Source organism: Anser brachyrhynchus (genome assembly GCF_964034855.1).
Source record: "Anser brachyrhynchus genome assembly, chromosome: 1".
Classification (NCBI taxonomy): domain Eukaryota; kingdom Metazoa; phylum Chordata; class Aves; order Anseriformes; family Anatidae; genus Anser; species Anser brachyrhynchus.
The window spans coordinates 116,398,209-116,422,468 of record NC_137694.1 but is presented as its reverse complement, the minus strand read 5'-3'; the positions used below and the strand labels follow the sequence as shown (position 1 = coordinate 116,422,468).

Here is a 24,260-nt window from a genome sequence, read left to right as displayed (position 1 = left end):
ACCTTTAAAATATAATCATATGACTTTTGTTTCTTTGGTTATGCAGCTGCCTTGGAATCTGAGCTTCTGGTAAACACGTTGGCCTGTTAAAGGACATGATTCAGACTGTCCCAGATCCAGCAGCTCACATCAAGGTTAGTTTCCTGTTTACTGTGAGTCCTCAGATGTTATGAGAGTGATAAAATTTAAGAATATGTATACGTAATGCAGGTCTTCTTGTATATTTATAAATTGTACTACTGTACAGCACTGGCTCTTTTATTTCCTGATATTTGTATGTTATTTGTATGAGTCAGTCATGCATTCTTTGTTGCTGACACCTGTTCTGATGTGTTCTGAAGTATGTGGATATTTTGAGGGTAAATCTTTCTATGACTAAAAGCCCTTGATCATCCTATAATATTTGTTATGCTTGATAAAAAACACCTACTTGCAAAATACTGAATTTGTGTCCCCAGTTCTGCTTCATGAAAACCAGTGGCAAACATTTGCTGAAGGAGAAAAATAAACATAATGCAAAAAGTCAAAGCCACACAAACAACCCTTTGAAAAGACTCAGTGCCTGGTTTTGTGTAAATCAAAGGACAAGGGATTGTGCTATAGTCTTAAAAACAGCATTGTTTTGCTACATTTCAGAAGGCATTGCATTGTTTTTCACTCCTTCATTAATATTATTAGTATTACTATTGTTCTATGTTCTTTTTATCCTTCTGTCATGGAAGAATAGGAACCTGCTAGACATAGCTGTCGATGTACTGCTATGAATAAGACATATCTGGGTATTGCCTGTAAACAGCACCTGAGCCTCACAAACTGGCTGGTTAGGGAGATGCTCTAGCTCTGCTTTACTATTTTATTGTCTAGAGGTTTTGTTTGGAAATGGTTGCCTGACTGCTTCTAGAGTTGAACAGCAATTCTTTTCCAGAAGGAAAAAGACACTCATATAGCGGTGTCTTAGGTGGGAAAATCCAGCTGACCCATATTTTTATACATATAAAATACATATAAATACATATACATACAAAAATATGATGAAACTGCACGTTTATCATTCACATGGCTCTGCTGCATCAAAGTACTGCTGGTGTAATGAGATTGCTGTAATCAAAGGGATAGATCAGACATTCTAAGCAAGCTGAGAATGAAAAGATTTCTTTTATTCTTTCTGTCTATCTGCCTTTCTGTTTCTCTGTCTGTCTTTCCTTGAAGCTACTTTTTCTGCAGCTTCTTTTATGGTGTTTCTTCTCATTTAGCCACTATCCACCAGTCAACAACTCTCTATAGAAAAGCTTCATTTTTTTCAACTTATTTTTAACTGAATAAAAATGAAATATTATTTTAAATAGCTCACTTTTCCTGTAGAAAGGTACTGAATGAAAGAGCCTCTCTATATAACTCCCTACAGCATTTTTGGATTGTGTTTAGATACTAGGGTGAAAGGCAGTGGTAGGAGAGCTCGTCTCTTCCCTCTCTCCAAATTTTCCAAAACCCAGCACATTCAGAGTCTTCTGGCACTCGACTGTCTTTATCGAAAGAGCAGGAAAACACTCCCACCACAAGCAGTCTCTCCCCTTAGCATGTCTTGTCACCTGGATTTCAGATTTTGACCGGTAAGAATTCAGAAATTTTATGGGGATTTAGTACCTCTTCATGCTTTCTAAGTTTCCACAATGCCAGAAATAACATTAAGAATAACTCAGTTTCTTGCTTTCTGCCAAAATCGGTATCTGAAGCATTTTTATTTTATTTTATTTTTTACCATGGGAGTTAGAATTTGAGAGAACAAGGCTGGATATGTATGCGTCTTTTTATGGCAAGTAAAAGAAAGCTGCACAGAAATCTCTGTAATAATTCTGTGTTCAAGGGAACCTGTAGGAGTCTATTTTCAGCAGAACAGCACACACAAGTTGTTGCTACACTAAGAAGGGGTGCAAGGAAGGCAGTTACTTTAATACAGTGTTTGGGAGAGGACAACTAGCCAAATAAATCTCAAATCCTTCACATTTCTGTTTATGTAATTAGGGTCTGCTTTGGTCTAAACACATTCTTCAGAAAGCTGCCATGGATGCTGTTCATTTAGACTTTAAAAGTGGATGTAAATACGTTGTTAAAAGTAAGCCATGAGAAAGTAATGTGCATGAGACATGGGAAAGACTATTTGCTGTGATGGTCTTTTCTACCATTAATTGCTGTAGTGTTGTAGAAGGGACACATTGGGTTCATTACAGTCATCCTTGATATGGTTTTGTTTAACTATACTCCATCAGGTAAGTCATATGGTATTCTTTTTTTTTTTTTTTTTTCTTCCTTGAATAAGCAGACGCAGCCTCAGTCATGCACATTTAGAGCTGTAACTTTGAAGATCGCTTTTTAGGAAATGTCAGAATTATTAAGATTTGACAGATTTTAATTTTTAATTTTTCTGCCTGAACATGTGCAGAAAATGAATGTGCAATATAAATGAATATGGCAATATGAATATTCAGACTTTTTTTTTTTTTTTTCAGCAAGGATGATTTCATTTGCATTATCTGAGTTCTCATGTGTGCTATTTTGAAAACAGCCTTTTGCTCTACCAGAAGGAAATGCAACCAGTCTCACAGCTCTTGTGCTCCGTTTCAGAATGAGAAATTATATGAACCTGATTCGAATGCCTAGGCAGAGCCTGTCCAATTTTGGGAATGTTTTGAAAATCTTAATGTGTGTCCTCATTTTGTTTGGGCAGCTTCATTCCATAGCTACTAAAGATTAAGCTTTACATTTTTCAGCTTGAATGAATCATTCATAATTGATATGCTGAATCCGTGTTCCTGCTGCTTCCTAACATGTAGTATTGCCTGGGTCACAGGCTTGCGTTTACCCAGGCATAAGAGACAGAAACATTTAATGTGGACAGGAAAAAGGATGTATATGTTCAGACCCTTAGTTCTAGTTCAGCAAAATATGAGGAATTTTGACCCTGGTCTTCAATCACATGTCTATTGCTTCTGAGTGAGCTGAAATCAGTAATACTACTTGCATCAGTAAGTTGAGTATGTGTTCAGTGGTTTGTGGTACCAGCACCTTAGTTCAATAAGGTTTGCTACTCCTATTGCTAAAGGCTTAAAGTAGTACCCTTAGTATGGATTAATGGCAAACTGTTAAGAAAATAAGGTTTTATTTTATTTAAAGCAAGACAAATTCTTTCTGGTATCTGTAATCAGAATGAACAGATTGCTTTTGGAAAGTCATTTGTGCAGTTTTTCATAGTTGAGGGGGCTTGGCTACAAGGTGTGCAGGTTTACACCAAGGTTTGTGTATCATCTCACTCTTCCAGAATGGTTTTTCTCTAATGAGTCTGGAAATTGGAGAGGAGTCTGCAGAGAGGACTGTTTGCAACTAGCTCTGTCCTCACCTCTGAAAGGGGCTGTCATTTTAATTGGGAGTTATAAAATGTTTGATGTTAAGCATAATCTTAAGGAAGATTTTTGTCTGTGCTGTCAGGGGATCAAGGTCCTTCCATCACCAACAGAAATTTTCAAACACAGCAAAAATAGGTCTCCTATGTATGCTAAGTGTCACTTCTAGAAAACATGCAATTTTTGCTGTCTTTCTAAATGGGGTGCTGCATGGAAGTGCTGAATACAATTTTCACCAGGAAGTTGAGCCTTTGCTTGTCAGTCTGAACTATGTTGCTTTGGGTAGTCCCATGTTAGTCATTTGGAAGCTACATAAAGATCTAGCTGCTTACACTGGCATTAAATAAAACATCTTAACAAGAGTTATATCTCATCAAACTCAAAAGAAAGGTTAGATATGTTTTCAAGAAGTTAGCGGCTAGACTGTCTCTTTGAATGGGCAAGACTAATAGTCCTTTACACACACTTTTCAATGTGATTTTTTTTTTCCTGCTATTCATTAAATTGTAATTCTTAGAACAGTAACCATAGAAACACTGTGCGAGTGCTACCTCGGATTTGCATGTTTTGTTTTTAATGATGTAAGCTTTGTGAATGCTGACTGTTCGATAAAACTTTTATTTTTTTAAGGGTTAAATTCTGCTTTCAGCAGCCTCATCTGCAAAGACCAAATGCTTATTTGGCTTTAGTTAGCTTCTGACATCACTGCTAGAGATTTTATTGAACTGGTCCTCACTGGGAGAGGAAGAGTCCAAGGTACTGCTAGGTAGGCAAGTAAAGTACTACATTTATCAGGAATGGAGTCAACATTGGGGCAAATGAGTGTAATTCACTGAAGCAGTGATGATTTATGCCAACAGAAGATATGGTCCGCCTATATTCATGTGATCCACTTTTTCCATTTCTTGCTTAACTGGGATTTTGATATTTGGGATAAAGGCAGAGACAGGTGAATGGCAACCTGAACAGAAGTGCTTGTGGATTGTATAGCCTGAATTTGCTTTGTAAAACTTGAGAAAAGGGGACTGTTTATGTCCTATATAGCTTAATCAAAGACAACATCAAACACTTGGAGCCAAATTCATCTAGACTGTATCTGCACGATCTCTCTCTTTTTTTTTTTATGTATGTAATTAGAGGTTGTTGCCTCTGAATCTTTCAAATTGTGCTTACCAAGTCTGAAAGTTGTATGTAATACTACAATGAAAAAAAAATCTGATTTCTCGGAAGAAATAAAACAATTATTTCATAACTGTTTCTGAAAATTACTCCCGAGTTTAGCACTTATATGCCTGGGCTACAGATTAGGTGGCACATGCATATTTCCATGTACAGCATCCCATATTGTCATTGGAAGTATTACAAAACCTAGTCCCAGAACTCCTTTATTGGCCAAAGAACATGTTGGATTTCAACTTGTGGCAGTGTATAGATGCTACTTGATGTGCCTAATTAGTTGTGTTATGGTTAAATCAAATTTGTTTCACAGGTATTATTAATTAAGGAGCATATTCTGGGTCTGATAAATTCTGTTATTTTTCCTGGAATTGTGGAGTCTTTAAATAGGATCCAAGATGTTGTTATGCTGGGAGTTTTTTATGCACAATACAATTGCTGACCAAATAGGCAATGGGGACAAGAATGGAAGGAGGATAGAATCACTATTATCCTTATTTACTGACTCGTAAAGGCCAGGCTTTTTCCTCCCACCTCTCTTTGACTAAGCTAAGAGTCTAGTCTTTGTGGATTCATTGCATTGCTCAAGAAAGTCTTTCTTTGATTATAAAATGATATCTGGGCAACTCAACTAAGAGTGAGAGCATGGAAGGCTGAGCCAAAGATACAAAAACATTTGCCCAAAGTCATGTGTAGTAAGCTAATGGCAGACATATTGCAACATAGTTGAGTAGCCAATGCATGTGGAATATGTCATACTACGGTATCATGGCATGTCACAAGTGGAGTCAATTTGATAACATACTCCCACTCTTTCCAAAAAAATATGGACTGATGGCTCTTGGCTAATAAGCCAGACCTCGTATAGGTATGGATCAGTGATGATCCCATGGACGAATTGCCTGCCATGGCCTCTAGCTGTAAGAAGGTTTGTTTAGCCCTAGTGTACAGAGGTGAATAGGCTACCGTGGCTTATCTGGGCTGCAAACTTGCTGCCTGACAGCTGCTTCAGGATAACTGCTGCATGCAGGCTCTCATTTTGTGGGTTACAAATGTCCCTCAGTGACAGATGTGAAAAAGCATCCCTATCAGCTGTCCATGAAGTTGCCATTGCTGAGTAGCTGTAAGTCCCACCCTCTTTGCTTATCCCTCACTGTGTACTTCATTCATTATTCTTGCAAAACTTTAAAAGCTCTTCCTATTTTTTTTTTAATTATTACTATTTTTATATTTTATTGGCAGGATAACAACACTTTCTATTTCACTATGCTTCTTAATAATTATGCTAGCTGTATCATAGTTGTTAAATCTTGCTTGAATGATAGCTATGGTTTAATCTGGGTTCTCATAAAATAAAGCAACTGAGTTTATCATGAATGTGGGTAACACTCCTCTGCGCCAGCACTCATTCACTAAGCCCCCAAACTGCCAGGCTTAAAGTCTTGTATGTTGTTTCCATCCTCTGTCTGTGTACATCAGTTTCATGTAAGAATGCCAGAATCACTACTGTATTTGAACACTAAAATCTCCTTGTATGCAGAAATTGCGATTTAGTTCCCAGAAATTTTGTATTCTGAACTGTAAATGAATGATTGCCGTAAAGCTTGCATTGGTAAATTCTTTTTTCTTTTTCTCTTGAACTCTACCTCCTTCTTTCTGCCTGAGCAAATACCTCCTTGCTAAAGGAAAAGAGAGATAATGGCTTCTGTGTACTGTAATTGATGAACTTTCAGCAATTCAGAGCAAATCCAAAACTGCTGCCAACAGCCAGATGGAAAACCGTGTTAATGACATGTTCAAAGAAAAGTATGTTATTTTGATAGGGGATGGTCTAGAGACTTTAATCTCTATTGTTCTGGGGACTAATGGCATGGATAATTCCTTAAGTGAGGCCATTTTTAAACAAAATTTATCTTTTTCATAAGCAGGAAAGAGCAAACTAAAGAGTACCAAATGCATTTTCAATGCAGTGTTTTACACTAACCCTTTGGTATGTGGAATCAGATGTATTCAAATCTCACTTCTACAGTCTGCCAGCCAGTTAAAAGTTTGGACATTTCTACTGCAGATGGGTAGAAATAATAAAATGGATGGTCTTAGAAACTAGGGCTAGGATGACAAGCTGAGAGTGGGGAGAAGATATGAGAAGTGGGGAAGGATGGACCAGACAGTCTGAGGTAGGGACAAATAGGGATGGACTTGGGGGAAAATAAGAGGGAAGACTGAGGTCCTTTCTCCTCCTCTCCTCTAAAGCCTGAAGCAGGACTGAGGGCTCCCAAATCACAGGCTTGTTTTGCTGCCTGTAAATCTCTTTCAAGCCCACTGTGAAAGGAGGTGTCTCTTCCTCTCCTGGCCATCCCAGCAGATGGGGCCATCAGCTCCATTAGCTCAAGTGACTGTGCTGTGTTTCATAACTCTGCAGCTAGAGAACTGAAGGGAAGGGATGTGGGAAGGTCAGCCCTGGTGGGCTCTGCCAGCATCCTGCTTGGGCAGCCTGGGACTCCAAAAGGCTGCCACGACAGTCTTCTTCCTTGACAAGTGGTTACAGGAACCACCTGCCCAGGGCTATCCTTGCACAAATATACAGTGCAAATGCTGCATATGATTAGAGATTATCTCCCAGCGAGTCAGAAGTTACTATTTAATGTACATTGGATTTGTGTTTTGCCTTGACCTGGCCATAAATATCGCAAGCAATGGATCATCTTTAACTTTTCTTGAGATTATTCCACAAAGCTCATTATCATGAAGTATTTCCTCATATTTAGCCATGCTGCTCCCTTCTTCAAACAGCCTTTGTGTATCTGCTCTGTTCAGATCCCTACTCCTTTAATTTCACATTGCTTTGACTCCTCCTCACCTTCTTGAAGGGGGAGATTTAAAGGGGTGCTCAGGGGAGGTTACCAAGCATCACACAGCCTGTCCACATTAGTTCTGGTCACAGTCTGTTTTGGGTGACAGGGGCCAGGCATCCTTCGCCCATCACCACTGCAGCTGCATCCAGCCCTGCTTCCAGCCCTACTTGTTGCTTGGTCATGAATCACCACGTTGTTATCCTTTTGGTAACACTTCCTAGAACTGATAGGCATCCCCCAAGGGCTGTTGCTCCAGCAGCCCATGGACAGGGAGAGCTGCTTCTGAGCTCAGAGATGTGCTTCCTCTGCACACACTACTCAGAAATGAACCTCTCTTCTCTCTCTTTTTCTCTCCCCCTCTTCTCTCTTTCTCTTTTTGTTTGTCTTTTTGGGGATCTTGTTTCAGACATACTGAAAAACATCCTCCTTATATCTGAAATCTCATTTCTTTATTTCCTATCCTCATTCTGATCTCAAGACCCTTTTGGATTATTTCATTAGTCTCGATGCTATCCCAGAGTTGACTTTAGTGTGCAATATCTTTCACTGATGTGTTGTTTAATCTCTTTCTTTAGATTATTAATACAGACATTACCTCATAAACAGTTATGGGTATTTGATTAGATACATTCCACCAACTTGCTATTTTATCGTTTGCCTTAATTCTTTGCCCATTATTCTGTATGACATTTTCAGACTCTCAGTGTTCTTTCCAAAGCCTGTTCAAAGTCTCATTGTGAAAAATATTTCTTCTCTGGCTCAAACCAGTAGCCAGTATTTGGGTACTTCCAGGCGTGTTTCCTTAGAAAGGGAAATTGATTCTCTACCTTTGCTGTATTCTTGGGGCAATTTTGTTTATTTATCAAAAATGTGAGTGCTGTCCTTGTTGCCCTAGAAGAACAGAAAGGTTGATAGGTCCAGTGCTGTCCCCCTAAATTCCCACATCCATCTTGCCAGTGAGCTCTGTACTCAAGAGGATCTACAGAGTGCTTCCTCTGCTACCAGATCCTACTGAGAAATACAGCTGTAACCTTTGTGCTGCCTCGTAGCCTGTAAAACCCAAATGTTGCCCTGCATATGTACAATACAGTAAACTGTACTGAGTACTACGTTACTCAGGTAATGTAGGTGAGTTTTACCTTACTACATCCCTTATATCCCTAGGCCAGTGCTTCTGTTATTTACAGTGTCTTTTTATTTATTTTTATTTATTTATTTATTTATTTTGACATAAAAGGGATCAACTTCTTCTGTTGCTGAGCCTTGGAAAGAGAGTTTGGCATGTGCATTGTACATTTCATATTGCCACTGGTTACCTTGGATCAAAGTTAAATTTGCTGGCAGTTGTTATCACCTCCTTGCATAGCAGTAATGTTTGGTAAGACACTATAATCTGATATTTCAAATAGAACGAAATAGTGCTCAAAAGAAGGCAGATAAATCAGCAGTGTGCTGAGAGCCTTCTCAGATGAGCTTACATAATTATTTGTCCATACTGCCTTGTTCACATATATAGATTTTCCAGGAACCCAGAAACCTGGCAGATGTCACAGTTGTGAATAACGTGTGAGGAATCCTGCAAACGTGAGAATTCTTGTGTCCAGCACAGCCACCTCTTGTGCTGAGCACTGCGTACACTTCTCTGATAGAAGTTATAAAGAGCAAACCGGGGTGCGCTGGCTTAAATCAGTGGTAACCTGACTGCAGGAGAAATCTGAACATGCACTAGGCTTTGTTGCTACAGCCCCTAGGGAAACAGCTGGGAATGGGAGAGGGTGCTTAGTTCCCAAACCTGTAACCCTTTTCACCCCTGTGTGTTGTGTTTACTGCTTAGTCAGAGAGCCTGGCCTTGCAAATGGTAACACTTACCTCATGCCCTTTGGGGAGGAAAAACAGAATAAGATGGGAGAACTTTGAAATGGCAAATGAGCAGGGAGAACCCGGGGATGTGATGGACAAGATGCCAGCCTAACTTAACTGATTTTGCTTGGTATTTAGTTTAAGCAGGTCCCCTCTTTAGAGAACAGGGACACACCTTTGTTAGGAAGGGGTGGATTGTCCTTGGGAAGTGCCTCTGTCTTTCCACTGTTTACACAGGGAGTAGTTACCTTAAGTGCAGGAGGTCTTTTAGGCAACTCATCATTAGAGGAATTGAATCTCACCTTAAGTGGCATATCCTTAATATATAACACAGAACTAGGGGTATGCTCAAACCTTTCTTAAACAGGCTAGCTCCAAATCCCAAAGCAATATAATGACATCCAGATGATATTTTACATAAATGTAGTAGCTTTTTGGAAAGCAGAGAGCAGATGACTGGCTGTGCAGGAGCAGCCATGTCCCAAACATCAATATCTTTGCACATCAGTGCAGGGCTGAGATTTGCATGGCAGGACTATGGGTGATGCCTGAAGACACTTGGGGTGTGGTCCTTGCTGCTTTGTCAGGAGGAGACAGGTTAAGCCTCCTTCCTCCCAGCCTCCAAGCTTCCTCTCAAAGGAACCTGTTCACCTGAGCACCCACTGAACCCTCCATAGAGAAAATCTGGGTTCAAGGGCTACAGAGCACAGCGTGCTGCACAGCTGGCACCTAGCAGGCACATGTGCCTTGGTCTGGGACAGCAGAGCTTTCCTGCCCAATGTTTAGACTTAGAGGCCCTCAAAATGACCTCACAACGAATAAAAAAAATAAAATTAAACTTGAAGTAGAGGCCAACTGAGAGTTCAAATTCATTCAATTACAGAAACTAAGGGAAGCCGCCTACTCCTTAGTTACAGCTTCAGAAAATCTTTCCAATTCCCTCTGAATTGTCCCAGAACTGCAGCCAGTCGGCTAACAGCATGTGAGCCATCGCAGCAGACATCATTAACTCAGACAGAGGAAAATATACTTTCAGTTATTACATGCTAATAAAGCACACACTAAACAAATTTAGGTAACAGAAGCAATTATATCATTAAACATTTAACTCCAAGAATGATTTTTAAATTGCTAATAATTCAAACCAAAGCACACACACAAAGAGGAAGGGGGAGTAAGGTAATTTGAACAATTGCATCTAATCAGTGCCTCAGTTTAAAATGCATAGCTATAAATGTCAAGATATATAAGATCTGATGCAAGAACAGAAGTGGAACCAGAATGAATAAGCATTCCTCACTTGACCAGATTCCCCTAATTGGGAGGAAGTTAAACACATGGAGTGGGGAACTTTGTGAACAGGGTTATCTCCAGAGCTCTCTTTAGATACCAGGCTATGTGTCTGAACACCTTTTTGAAATTGTCGGGAAGCAGTGGACTGAGGCACAAGTATCAGGCTCAGCCTCATGCTTGTGTGAGCCCTTCCCCATTCTGCTGCCATCACCTGTAAAGCAATATAATCTGGATCATTACTGATTCAATGCAGGAATACTTCTCCATGAGAGGAATGGAGAATTTTCCCTCCTCAGCTGATAAAAAAATGTTTTCTCTTGCTCTTTGAATTCCACTGGAAGGAAGGAAGAGACTTTTGTGGGCTGCAGCAGAAGGTGGGTTTGATGAAGATCAGTTCTTTTGGGATGAAGCTGGGTGGGACGGTCTTTTGGCGGCAGAATTGTATTTGTTTTCATAGTTTATGGCAGGGTTGCTCCCTTTGAAAAAGTATAAATCTTAATCAAATAAAACTGATGTGCTGCCATATTTACCCATATCACTGGTTGTCCTACATCATGTTTTAGCATATAGGTTACATGACAGAGTTATCCGGGGGTTACCAGCTGACACAGAAGCAAACCCTCATGTTAAATTGCCTGCAGATGTCCTCTTCCAACTCCTGTAAGGAACTTTTACCATTTCTCTCTCTCCTTTTTTTTTTTTTTTTTTTGTTAAATAAAAGCAGCAGAAGAGAGGGGGAAAAACAATCTCAGTCGAATCTCTGTGCTAGTGCCTCTGTTTGCAGGACAGGAAGCCTTAAGAAGACAACACAATTAATAAGCAAGCACAACGAAAATCCCTTTAAGGATTTCTATGAACTTTAGTGGAATAAATGAATCGTGGTTATTTTTAAAACTGGAGCTGACTGAATAATGCCAAATCTATTGCTGCCAAGGTGGGCTTTTCAGAAGATTCAGACCTGAGGAGGTGAGAAGATCTTTATATTCTGTTGGTTTTGATTTATATGATATTAGAATCTGTGGCATAGAGTTCTGACTAGGCATCCCTTTTGTTTTGATATTGATCTAAAGAAATCAGGATTTTATCTGAGGGACTGAGGATTTTATCTTCTTGTTCTGTTTGGCAGAAATCTCCAAGTAGATTGTGACATTCTTGAAAACATTCACTGTTTTCATCTACATAATTAGGAATTTTTGTTTTGTTTTCATTGTATGAATTTACTGAAGTTTGTGAACTTTTTGCCTGGCTGTCCCCCTTGGTTGGGGAAATCACAGAACGTTGTTTCTTTTTCCTGGCTAGAGGAGTATGGGCTATTTATGCACAGTTTTAAAATATGCTTTCTGTGAGTGTTACATGTTCCTCTTGCAATACGATATTTCTGGATGGTCAGTCTAGCCAAAAGCAATTGCAAAAGGTTAATGGAGAGCAGAGCTCCCATTTAGACACCTACATGAAGTACCAGCCCTTCAAAAGCTGTAAGTGCCAAACAACTCCCACTTGGAACAATGGAAGATGGTGACTGCTGACAGCTTCCAAAAATCTGGCCTCAAATAGCTTCGAAAGAAATTGATTAACAGTTCCAGCATTTTTTTTTCCCGGTGCTTGCTTAGCTCTTTGTGGAGAATATTTTCTGCACTGGAAGTGTGCACACCAATTCCAGGTAACTTGCTAAAAGGGAAGCTTCTTCTGGAAATGTGGACTTCAGGGAAGCTTGGTAGGTAGGTAGGTAGGCAGGCAGCTTTTTCTCAGGTTTGCTTCAGGAGAGCTTTGGCTAGCAGTATTGGACTTTACTAGGCAGGTAGTAGGAAAGTGCTGGAGATCTACCTCTGTAACTCCCCCATGTGGATGCTTTTTTCAGTAAGAAGACAAAAGTAGTTTTTCCAGTTGCTTTAAACTGCTTCGGAAGTGACATAAACAAAACCAGAAAAGGCCACATTTACATTACTGAAATAGGGATGTCCAGATGGGAAATTATAGTAGTAGTATAACGCTTGCATTCTAGCTTCACGTCCTGTGTAACTTCCATGTGTGGGCAAAGTAGATAAATTTGCTCTTCGCAGCTACATACGCACTTCTTTCTTTTGATTAAACATGAAATACTTTTGTATTCCCTCTTGTGATGATGGACTGGGGTCCATGAGAAAAGTAGGATTAGACATTAATATTCCGGGAGCTGTAAGTTATCTTTGTGGCTTAGTGATTTTTATTTTTAATTCTATCTATTGCAACTTACCAGCCTTTTTTTTTTTTTTTTTTTTTTTTTTCAGTCAGGCAGACTTTTCAAATACAAGAACAATAGGATTGTCCTAAAATGAAGGAAGATTAACTCTGAAAATCAAATAATGAGTTTTGGTTGCTGCTGCTTTTTAAACATGTTAAGCAGGTAGGGGACCAGTATGCTTGCAAATGACCAAAGTCTTCCTTTCCAGTGGTAATCCGTATTCTTTTGAAAAGCTAATAAAAATGGTGTATGAAAGAAATTCCTGGGGCACTGCAGAACTCACCCTCCTAGGGAGAGAGCCAGATGTGCTGGTTAATAACCTAGCAAGCATTCACAGCCAGGGCAGTAACCACTTGGTATCACCTAAGCCAGACATTCTGCTTAGATGCAATGGAATATCACATACTGGTCACATTCACAGCAAAGAGCTGGAAGACATGTGTAGTCTTATTAAAGGGAAAAAAAAAAAAAGGAAAAGAAAAGGAGGGGACACAGAGAAGGAAAAAGAGACTGTGTCTGTCCTGAGAGGCAGCGAAGTAGCAGACACACTCCTCCACATGTGCATTAGTCTGTCAGCGTGTATTCTGTTCTCCAGATGTTGGGGTGGATCCTATGGCAGGGACCATGAGGGGAAAGCTTTTAAAAGAAATCATATTTCAGTGGTGAAATTAACGTTACCAGATTTTTAAAATGCAATCACCAGTGTAATTTTTCAGAATGTTTTAGTAAAATAAGTACTTTTAGATTTAAAGCTTTTCACAGACTTCTTTGCCAGTGCCTCTTCTGAGCACAGGCGTACACGTCTGAAGCTCATCACTTGGAGCACCACTATGATTCCTTACAGTAAATAGCACATTCAAACTGTTCTCAAATTAGTCCTACTGGACTGAAAATCATTTGGGGAGTGGGTCTCTGAAGTCAGATGAGCCTTTTTCAAGGCCCCACCCCTCAGCATCAAACCCTTTGAGAGCTTTGGCCATCTCATCAAAATAATGCTTATGCATAGTAAAAGCACATATATTTGGAGGAACAATCAGAATACATCAGCATCAAATAAGATATATATTTTTTTTAATTCTCAAATTTACTCTCCAAGGCATGGCAGAAAAATAAATTACTTATGGCATTTATGGTATATTTGTAACTTGAAACTGATGGCTTCATGTTACTGGGCGCAACGTGCGCAGTGTATAAACAAACGCTGCACAAAAAGACGAGTCCCAGCTTTGTCTCTCTGACACTTTGCCTCCGTGACCGGGGTCCCACACCAAACGCCACACGTGTGTTTATGCTGAGCTGGTGTTTATATTGAGCTCAGCTCAGCCCAGCGCTGCGGCATTGGGCCCGCTCATGGTGTGAGCAGGGCGGCCGAGGGGAGAGCGGTGTGCTGGGATAGGAGACAGAGTGCGTGCCTGTCCAGCCATGGCCATCACACAGGAAAAAGGAGGGCATCTGCGAATAAACATTTATTCAGATGCATTAAACAGTGTGGTTGTTGTTCTGGTCTGTAAATTTTTCATGAGGCCTCAGGAATGCAACATTTACGTAAAAAAGACTGTGATGTTCAAATGTGACTAAACCTTAGGCTCATGACTGATAGATAAGGAATCACTGCTCTTCCAGCTATCGCAGAAAGCAGAAGATGTGGATATGTGAAAATGTGAAGAGTGGATTTATAATTCTGTTGCAAATAGAAACAAGGCAATTTTTATATCAATATTAGTACAGTGCACTTGGGAAGCAGTCTGGATGTTTTCATACATAATTACGACTTTGGTAAAATTGTAAATTTATAGAGACAGCTGGTGTATCTTTTCCCATGTTGGAATATTATCAATGGAGCAGGTCTTGTGAGAACTCTTAATTTGTAGTTTCACCAAAATCCAGACTTTCAGGTGTAGATTTCTTTGTGGCGTTTCACCATTGCATCTGATCTCAGTTCTGTAATGAATCTCAAAAGTCAATGGATCTCTGCAGTTTGTTCTTGGTTCTGCTGCACAGAGCACATGAGAAGGTGCAGCAGCAACTAACAGAGCTGAAAAACAAAATGTACTCCTTTCTGATACAGCCAGGCTGTAGCTCTGAGTGCCCAGCAGAGATAACCAAGCTAGCAAATGTCCTGCACACAGCAGAGACACACTAGTGTGACATTAATGGCTCGGTACCCTGCTTGGTAGCCATGCAGTGACACTCCACAGGCAAGGAAGATGTCCTCCTGAAGAAGAAAAAGGGACCAAGCAAACATTCAGCTTCACTGAATGACTAGAGAGCGTCTGACCAAGTTGCTAGAAGACATTCCTCTGTGGCCAACAGCAAGGCTAGCATTTTGGATAACATTTCTGTTGCAGCAGCAGACCTGCTGGGCCCAGATTTGGGTTCAGCAGTCGAGGAGCTGAACGTTATCTCAGACACCCATTAACCTCGCAGTCTCCCCTTGGCGCTGCACGCACACGTTGGAGGGGGTTAGGCTGAGAGCTGTCAGGACGCTGTGGGCGAAAGCTTTCAAGGCAAAGCAGCCCATCATCACACACTGCAGTTTGTCAGAGTAAGAGCCTTGGAGCCGGCCGGGTGTGATTCATTCATCCCAGCAAGGTCTCTGAGGCAATTTGACATTATTCGGGCTGATATCATTAATTAATGAGGGCTGAATGTTATTCTTAGACACTGGGTTGAGTATTGGGTAGAGGAGCCTATGAAAGGGCTCTTTGATTTTGGAAAATTCCTATGACACTGTCAAATTTGCTAACAAAATTAAATCATCTGCCAACTTTCCAACTTAAGGAGCACATCCCTTCTGGAGGCCTGACTGAGTCTCGTCAGTGCCTTCTCTGGATCAAGGGATTATTTGATTCATAATAGTGCCAAATGAAAATGATAGATGGCCTCCAAAACCAGGTCATATTAAATCTTTCAGGCAGGCTTTGGAGAAAGTGTTTCTGTTTGTTTGCTTCAGCCCAGACTTGATCCACCCCCACCTTTGTTTTGCTGTTTTAGCTTAACGCGCCCAGGGTGGAAACGAGCCAAAAACACAGTTTTGCACAGCCTAGGTGTGGGTGGCTGGGTTTTGCCTGGCCTCTGTCCCTCCACCAGGGTCCTTTTCATGCACCCGTTGCTAGCTCAGAGCCTGGGCATGAAGCCAACCCAAATGTAGTGAGGTTTGGGTGCTGAGAAACGTCAGCGTTTGCTCCAAGGCAGGGGAGAAGAGCAGCTCCTCCTGTCCTGTCGCTGCCATCCTGAGGGCTGTGCCGCTCCGTTCCCTCCACCGCCCACCTCACAGCCCCCTCTGTGAGCTATAGTGGTAGATACATAAATACAACGCTGTCATGCCTTTACAGACCCATCCCTGGCAAGGCCGAGGGTTCAGAAAGCGCAGCACACATGGATCCTATTGTGGTGCTAATAGTGCTGTGAGAGGAGGAGGGCAAGGGGTCTGTCAGGAGGTCACCCCCCATCCATCTGCCTCCGGGATGCTCTTTGGGTAAAGCAGAAGATTCCCAAGTGCAGCTGGGTCCTGAGGCCATTTGCTCTTGTTGCCTTGGTTTTCAGGTGAGGAGGTGGTACATGTGCCCAGTTGGTCAGCCTGGGCCGCCAGACCTTGTTGGGTAGCTGCTGCACCAAGCCCAAGGCTTTGTGGTTGAACCAGCGTGCATGGTACTTGAGGTAGGAGCTTTTGGGAAGATACCTGGATGGTGATGGTAGCTATGCAACCAAGTGCTCATCTGAGGTGCAGGGCAGGTTCATCTTCCAGCTACATCACACTGTGCTCAGGGCAGCAGCTGCACACATGCATGTGCACAGGTAAAAGCAGACCACGACTCACCTTGCCCAAATACAACACATATAGGCTTACCACAGTGAAAAAAAAAAAAAAGTTATATTTTGTGGATCATTTTGATGATCCTTACGGGTCCCTTCCAACTCGGGATATTCTATGATTCTATGATTCTATGTGGTGATTACAAGAGGTTTGACGGGGTGCCATACATGGTGCTATACGTTCAACAACAGAAAGACCTCAGTTACTTGAATCCCCAGTTTGGTTTCATATGGCTTGTGTCCATGAGCCTGTCTGTATCTGTAATTCTGGCTGAAGGAATGGGGATTTTTTTTTTCAGGGATATGCGTGTGACTTGTTTTAGATATCTATTCTAGAGGCGCCCTTAAAGCATTTTGTTTCCATTGCCAGAATCAACAGGCGAGGTGCTGGAACAAACTGATAAATTAAATAACAACCAGTTACCCAGACCTGATGGTATTAATCCAGGAGCTGTGGAAGGCCTGAAGAATGAACTGCCTAAGCTGCTAGCAACAAAAAAATGTAGGCACTCAAGGAAAGCAGAGAACTTGGGAGTGGCCGTCTTTGTATGCTCTTTTTAAAACAAACAATGAGGCAACTCTGGGAAGCACCTCTGAGCCTTATTGCAGGGCAAAAATAACACCTAAGCAGTTGCTATAATAAACAATGGTGAAGTTATAAATAGACCTCCTACATCAATGATAAGAAAGAACCCAAACTGGATGTATTTTCTAAAGGAAAATTTGAAGTCTTTGTTGTACCAGAATTTTTAGAATGCACACACACACACACACAATTGGATGAACAGTGTTTTTTTTTGTTTTGTTTGTTTTTGTTGTTGTTGTTTTTTAAGCTCAAGGTTCCTTGTCATAGAAAAAAAAAAGAGACATTCAGCCACCCATTCAAAATGGATAGGAAAAAGAAAATACCAAGATAATGGTAAACATTCAGTTTTCAGCTTGGCACCCAGGATCAGCAGCAGGATGTCTCAGATTTCATCCTAAATCTGGCATTGTTTAATACATATATTTATTAATGAGCTGGAAAACAGGAAGCAAGGCCCCCATAAGATTGAGGCTAATATACATGTTTATGTATTTTTTGGGATATTCAAAACAAGCTGAAGGAAACGCAATGTTTCACCAAGACAAGTAGAAAGCACTGTTCTATGACAAATGAGTATGAAAATGTTTATGAAAATATAATGTAGGTAGGAAAAAATGTGCCATTGAATAACTATCACTGGGATTAAATATACTGAATACTTTTGAGGCATGCTGCATTAATGCTGAAAACTGGTCTCCTATTCTTATCAGTTTCTAATTTATGACATAATGTAAACTTGCATCCCATGACAACTAATCTTCTTTAATAACTTAAAGTTATTCTGCAGAAAGTATTGAGCTTCAGGTCCACTTGTATTCCGTCTGGACCAACCAGTGATCTTCTTGGTGCAGTTGCTGACAAATGACAGTAATGGTAATTTCTACCACAATCTGCCGTTGTTGCTACTGTGATGGGACTCTGTGCTTGTGACTGAGCTTGGTGACTGAGACACATCTGTCTTCTCCAAAGAACCATTATTTAGTACTGCTACTTCTGTTGGTTTTGATACAGAGTTTAGTATCAGTGTATTTTTTGAGATACCTTTATAAAATATTTTTAGTTGGCTTACATTTACTATCTCTCACATTATAAAAATCATATAAAAATCATAGAATCCTAGAATCATTCAGATTGGAGAAGACCAATATCATCAAGTCCAACCATCAACGTAATTTACTGAGTCCCATAACTAAATCATGTGCCTTGGGGCTACAAATGTTCATCTCTTATGTAAAGAATTGAGGGAAGTTCAGTGTTTTCAGGAGTAGGGAAACAGAACATGAAAAAAGATTTGTTGCTCAGTGACATACAGAAATCCACTCTAAAACTGATCTAGTCAAGGAAATCTCAGTTTTTCCGAAACTATCGCACATAAGGTATCTGACCGCATTGTCAAGAGGTGTGAAAAATGATTTTAGTGAACTTTAGGGTTATCTCTAGCCCCTGCAATGTGCTGTATTATCCCGCAAAGTTTCTACTTGGGCTTCACATCTGTATTCACATATGGATTGGGAAGGGGAAGAAACTGCAGGCCCTGAGGACTGTCAATACCTTTTGCCGAGGACAATGATACTAAACAGGAGGAAGTTGGGTGAACATCCTTCTTGACAGACCAGCACCATCAGGCGTGGCCTTGAAAACTCACTTGCAAGATGAGAGAATAGCTTGGTCACTGTCCCTCTAGGAAGCCATCTCCTTCCAGAGGAGACTGCCAACATCTTGTGTGGGTGTTACCTGAGGTGTGGTCAATGTGTTTTTTTTGGGACATGAACTAAAACCATCACTAAATAACCACCTGTCTGCTGGGCACAGATTCTAGTTGTTCCCCAGCTGAGCTGGATTTAAAATGGTAATGTGGATGAGCCAATTCCTATTTACAGTTTCCTCAGCTCTTCCATGCTCCCAGATATATCTTTAATTGGAAAACTACAGAAGGCAGTTGCCACACATTTCTTTCAGAGTTTCCATTAGTATCAGTTCATGCAGATGGTGCCAAGTCCAGTTCTCACTTATGTCAGTGAAATCCCTGTGCTCTTTGAATTCACTCAAATCAGGGAGCTCGTGTGGCCAGCACTCACTGCCCAGCAGCATTCATTTTGTAGGAAGCGTTTTATGCCTTACCATCTCCCATGACATCTGACTGCCTGATGTCCCGTAGATAAGGTCAATGAAACCCTCTCCAACTTAAATGCCATTTCTTCATTACTTTATGTCACTGAGGTTTAAATTCATCTCACCCAACTTTAGTTGTCTGAAAGCTAAGCCTATCTTTAGACTTTATGGAAAGAGAGGCATACCCAGAAGGTTTTTAATCCCACTTTAAAGTAGATTTCAAATGAACCTAGGAGAGGATTTTAGCCTAGATATCTAACTTTCAGGCAGCTAAATTAAGGTAAGGATAATCTCACAAAAGGATTTACATACATTGCTGCTTCTTGATTGTGTAGTAAAAAGATGCACTCAGGGGCTTGAAAAGTCTCTTTAAAAAAGAAAAATTGCATGCCAACTTCATAACACTGGGTCAGATGGAAAACAAAAACAAAAACAAAAACAAATATGTTTCAAACTGCTGTGTTGGGTAGTTTTAGCACCCAGCTAAAGGTATGAGAGATCCAGGGATTGTATCCCTGTAATCCACAGCAATGTGGATTTACAAATTAGCAAATTAATTTTTTATGGTTTATGGAAGTGTGGGAGGGAAAAAAACAGTTTATGGCCTCATGGGACTGTGAGTTTTTAAAGTTTCATGACTCAGTTTTGTATGCTACTTTTCTTTCGTCAACACTTGTAGGACTACAGGTAATTTAAAAAGTATTTTTAAACCCATATGTTTGGGGATTTGTTGTAATATTTTGCTTTAATGCTTGGTCTCTCTTTGGCTTTGTCTAAAAATTAAATACACACTAATCTTTATTCTTTCTCTGCCCCAGAATGAGGTCCTTGTAAATGTGTTCAAATTTACAGCCCTATTACCTAAGTTGATGGTATCATTCCTAGCTAGGATTCATGTGCCTCTTGCAGATTTTGCTTTTTGCTGACAAAGAGGCATAACAGTCTTGGCTATTTGCACCATATGGTGAATAACTTAAACTTATACTGCAGCTTTTATCGTGAAGGAATCCCTGAGTGCTTTTCAAACTATTTTTATAGGAGTCACTTCACTCATCACTGAAATGGAGCCAGTTCTAGGGTAAATCATGGCAACCATTCAGTGGTAACTGGAGCCTGCAGCACTTCTGAAAAACTGGGACAGTTTTGAAAAATGACAATATTTTTGATGACATTGGTCATGGGAGGCAAGGTCCTCAGTATGAATAAATTAACATTTTGGCTTTGCTGGTGTCTATAGAGTTGCTTTTTTCTCTGCCCATAGTAAAATGTGCCCTGTCTGGGTATTTTTCACTCTCTGAAGCTTTACTGATATGCAAAAGCCTCTTTCATCTGATTTCCCACTTGTAAATCTTGAAGCAGCTGTCAGAGGAAGTGTCTGACGTTGTCTGGAGGGAACACCAGCGCTGTCCCTCCATGGTCCTTGTCCCAGCTGCTCACTGATCTCCCCAAACCTTCTGCAAAGCAACAAGCCGTACTTGGTGCAGGTCCTGCACCCTTCTCTCTTCAAGATGACAGGAAGAAAAACAGTCTTGTCCTTGGCTTATCCTTATATTCAAGACTGGGCAGAGGTAACAACCCAGGTGGTCTCTGTTTATTTATCTTCAAATAGGTGCAGCAGCTTATGCTAGGTGCCAGGACATAGGATATTGCCTTGGAGAGCAGGCAGCCTGCACGTAGCTGCCTGCCTCGTGACCAAGTGCTTGTGCCTGTGGGCATGGCATCAAGTTCCCAGCTGTGAAGTGGGGAAATAGCATCTCGCTGGCAACAAGAGGAGCAACACTATTTTCCTACTTCATGTGAATGTGATGAGGGTAAACTCATGAAGTAATACAGACAAAGAGCTGCAAGGTAGATGAATAAATTAAACATATGCTGGGTAAAAATTGAGGGGTGAAGAATCCAAGGCCATCTTGGATGCCTAAAGCTAGAAATCACAGCTTTCTTCCATTGCTTAAAGACAGATAAAATTAGAGATTACTCCTGTGTTTTTTAAAGGAAACACCCTTCTCATGCAATCAAATGTCCCTCTAAAAATCTTGGAGTGTTTGCTTAAGTCAGAACCATAGGATCTGGCCCACTGTGCATCACTGTTGCAAACACAGCTCTCTTTGTCAGAGGGAAATCTCACACTGAAGAAATGGAGCAGCAGCTCCAAAGTAACAATTTTTGTCTTTAAGACATGCAAATTTTCATTATCTTGTAAGTACATGGTTTAACTAGAAGATTTCTAAGACAGGTTTAATGTGAACTCTGGGACCTGCTAATGCAGAACTTCTCACAGCATCAACTGGGCTTTTCTGAGAATGTGTGCTGAAAAATACACTAAAAATGAGGACCATGACATAATGGGTGGAGTTGTGTGGAAGAGAGTGTGTGTCTGACAGCATTTTTTCCAGGAAACTGGACAGTGAGCTTGTGATTTTAGTTGCTTTATTAGATATTTCTGGTGATTTTGATGAGCAAAGCAGGCTGCCTTTCTGGTGGGTGAGGTTCAGATAATGTCTAGCCCCTCTGTTACGTACTTTCATGTGGTTTATATATATAATATTCATATTGTTTTGAATGAGATTGATTTTAATGAGAAGTCAATTCTGAAAGTGCTGGCTGTAACAGCAGCACAGTTAAAATTACTGGTTTTGGCATGGTAGACACAGGAAAAGTCTATCTAGAGCCAGAAATCTGTCAGACTTGACTGGGGGTAGCATCTCTTCTCTGTCTCACTCTGTATGTGACTTTTAACTTCAAACCATTATTTCCTCTCTGACAGACAAACGATTTTGGCTCACAGTTTACTTGGATATGGGAGACAAAGATCAGCTTCACACACGTGCATGTTTAAACCTATTGCATATCTTCCTCCTCCCGCCTATAGAGAAAAGTTCTGAGAGGGTTTCCTGGAATATTTCACTGATATGAGCATGAGGGAAAAAAAATGTGAAGAGTGAGGCTTAAAAAGAGGAAGAGAGTCTGTAATTATATAACTTTCATTTATGCCAGCATCCATTTTTATTGATTTTCATTTTCAGGTAGCAAACGAGCAATCCATTTTCAAATATTCTGTTGGCTGCAGTACTCTGACTTTCAGCAGTGTGAAAAGCATGACATTGCTTCTGTAAGCAATCTATATATTTACATTTGAAAACAAAACTCCATAACAGGTATTTGTGGTCATTTTCAACTTCACAATTATTAATATCCACTTGGTTATGCATCACAGGAAAAGATGGTCAAATGCAATCTGCTTAAATACTTCCAGTCTGCTTTTTCATGCACTAGCTAATCTTCATGCTTTTTGGATGCAACCACAAAATGGCAAAAAGACAGAGTAGGCAGTCTACCGGAGAGGTTGTCAAGCCTCTGCCTGTCCTAAATGAGAAGCAGCAGAGATCAGGTATGTCCCAAATCATCCATGCACCAGCAAAGGATCTCAGCACCAGTGCAGCACAGGGCCCAGTGTATAAGCAGTCTTGGGGGAAAATCCCAAGGCTGCCTCTGACTTACACTTTTAACTCTAACAGTCACGTTCCTGAATGCAAACACCTGATGTGAGGATGTGGGGTTGGGCAGGTAATGGTCCCTTTGCAGGGGAGTAGGGGAACACTGAGCAGTGCTGGGGTAGCCCCACACCAGAGCATAGGCTCCATGGCCCAGGCTGGTGACAAGCAAAAATGTTTCTTCTGGGAGAAATGGCCTAACTTCAAACAACTCCTCATCTCTCATATCATGTAAGGGTGAGAAAAACACTCTCCCAGCAAATCTGGATTGCTCGCCCTTCTTTTACGTCAGGGTATTTAAACATATATCTGACTCTTCCCAGGAAATTGTTCAAATGACAGGGTCACAGAAAATCTTAGGATATGGTGGAGAGCAAGGCGGGGTGGAAGGAAAGACTTTCCCTCCTGTTGAGATTGATCCACTATCTCATACAAGGTTTATGGAGCCAGAAGGCTGGATTTAATGACTCTTAGTATATCTTTCAGAAATCATCAGCATCAATAGGTACTGAGTCCCAAAGATGAAATTTTGCAGCCATTTCTACACAAACAGATCATTGCGGATGTAACTGCAATACCAAAATTTTGCAATAAAGTTTCAGCCACTAAGAAATGAGGAAAAAGTTTGTATTTCATTGTGTAAATTTTTCTTCAGTGTAATGTAAGACTTTTGGTCTTTTTTTTTTTTTTTTCTATGTGAAACTATATCTTAAGCCCATATATAGTCATATAAATGGAAATAACCATTTTCAGAGTGAAAGTCGGTGAGGTAGGCTGGTGGCTTCTGTCCTTTTTTGAAATTAGGCAGCCTGAATTTTGCATCTTAGCAGATGACTCCAGAGGGAGAAGAGGGTAGCAGAGGGAGCATTGTCTTCAGGGGGAGCTAATGTGATTAGCATACTTTCAGATGGCTAACAAAAACAGAGATGTATCCCCTGCTTAAAGTCAGATTTAACCTTGTAGGCCAAAAATTTCAAAACTGCCAAAATAAGTTTGCTTTCAACATTCAGGATGCTTTTCAAATCTTTCCCCCTCACACACACTTGCATTTGCCATAATTTTATGTCAGTGACTTCAAAATGTGTCAAATGGAAACCTAAAAATATGCACATTTTTTTTAAAAAAAAAAAACAAAACATAAAATGTGTTGATTAACAGTAATTATTTCTGAAGGGTGATGTAACACACAGCTTTTACTGGTAATTCCTTTTCTGTACTGAGTTGCAATTACAGTAACTAATGGTGCAACTTTTTAAGGCAGTTTGTGGAACATCCTACTGAATTTTAACTAGCAGTGGGTATTGAAAATAATGACCTTCATAAGTGATTAAAAATGAGTTTGTGGAGTGTCAGAATGCTGAGCAGTTAACATTATTTAAAGTATGCAAATATTTGCATCAATGCCTGCATTAATCTAGGTATTTTGACACATAATGAAACAGCCTTAAC

At 40.4% G+C, this 24,260-nt stretch overlaps 1 protein-coding gene and 1 long non-coding RNA gene across 4 annotated transcripts in view; one reads left to right on the top strand and one right to left on the bottom strand.

Annotated features, from left to right (window-relative positions):
- ERG (ETS transcription factor ERG) overlaps positions 1 to 24,260 on the top strand; it is a 148,237-nt gene that overhangs the window by 38,357 nt on the left and 85,620 nt on the right. For both annotated transcript variants that reach the window (XM_080573669.1, XM_080573670.1), the window contains exon 2: positions 47 to 134. In XM_080573669.1, the coding sequence (XP_080429795.1) occupies positions 96 to 134 (39 nt within the window). In that variant the 5' untranslated portion in view covers positions 47 to 95. The remainder of the gene's footprint in view (positions 1 to 46; positions 135 to 24,260) is intronic.
- The window catches only part of LOC308185499, a 55,768-nt gene that overhangs the window by 17,940 nt on the left and 13,568 nt on the right, over positions 1 to 24,260 (bottom strand). For both annotated transcript variants that reach the window (XR_013943420.1, XR_013943421.1), the window contains exon 2: positions 431 to 491. This is a non-coding gene — a long non-coding RNA (uncharacterized lncRNA). The remainder of the gene's footprint in view (positions 1 to 430; positions 492 to 24,260) is intronic.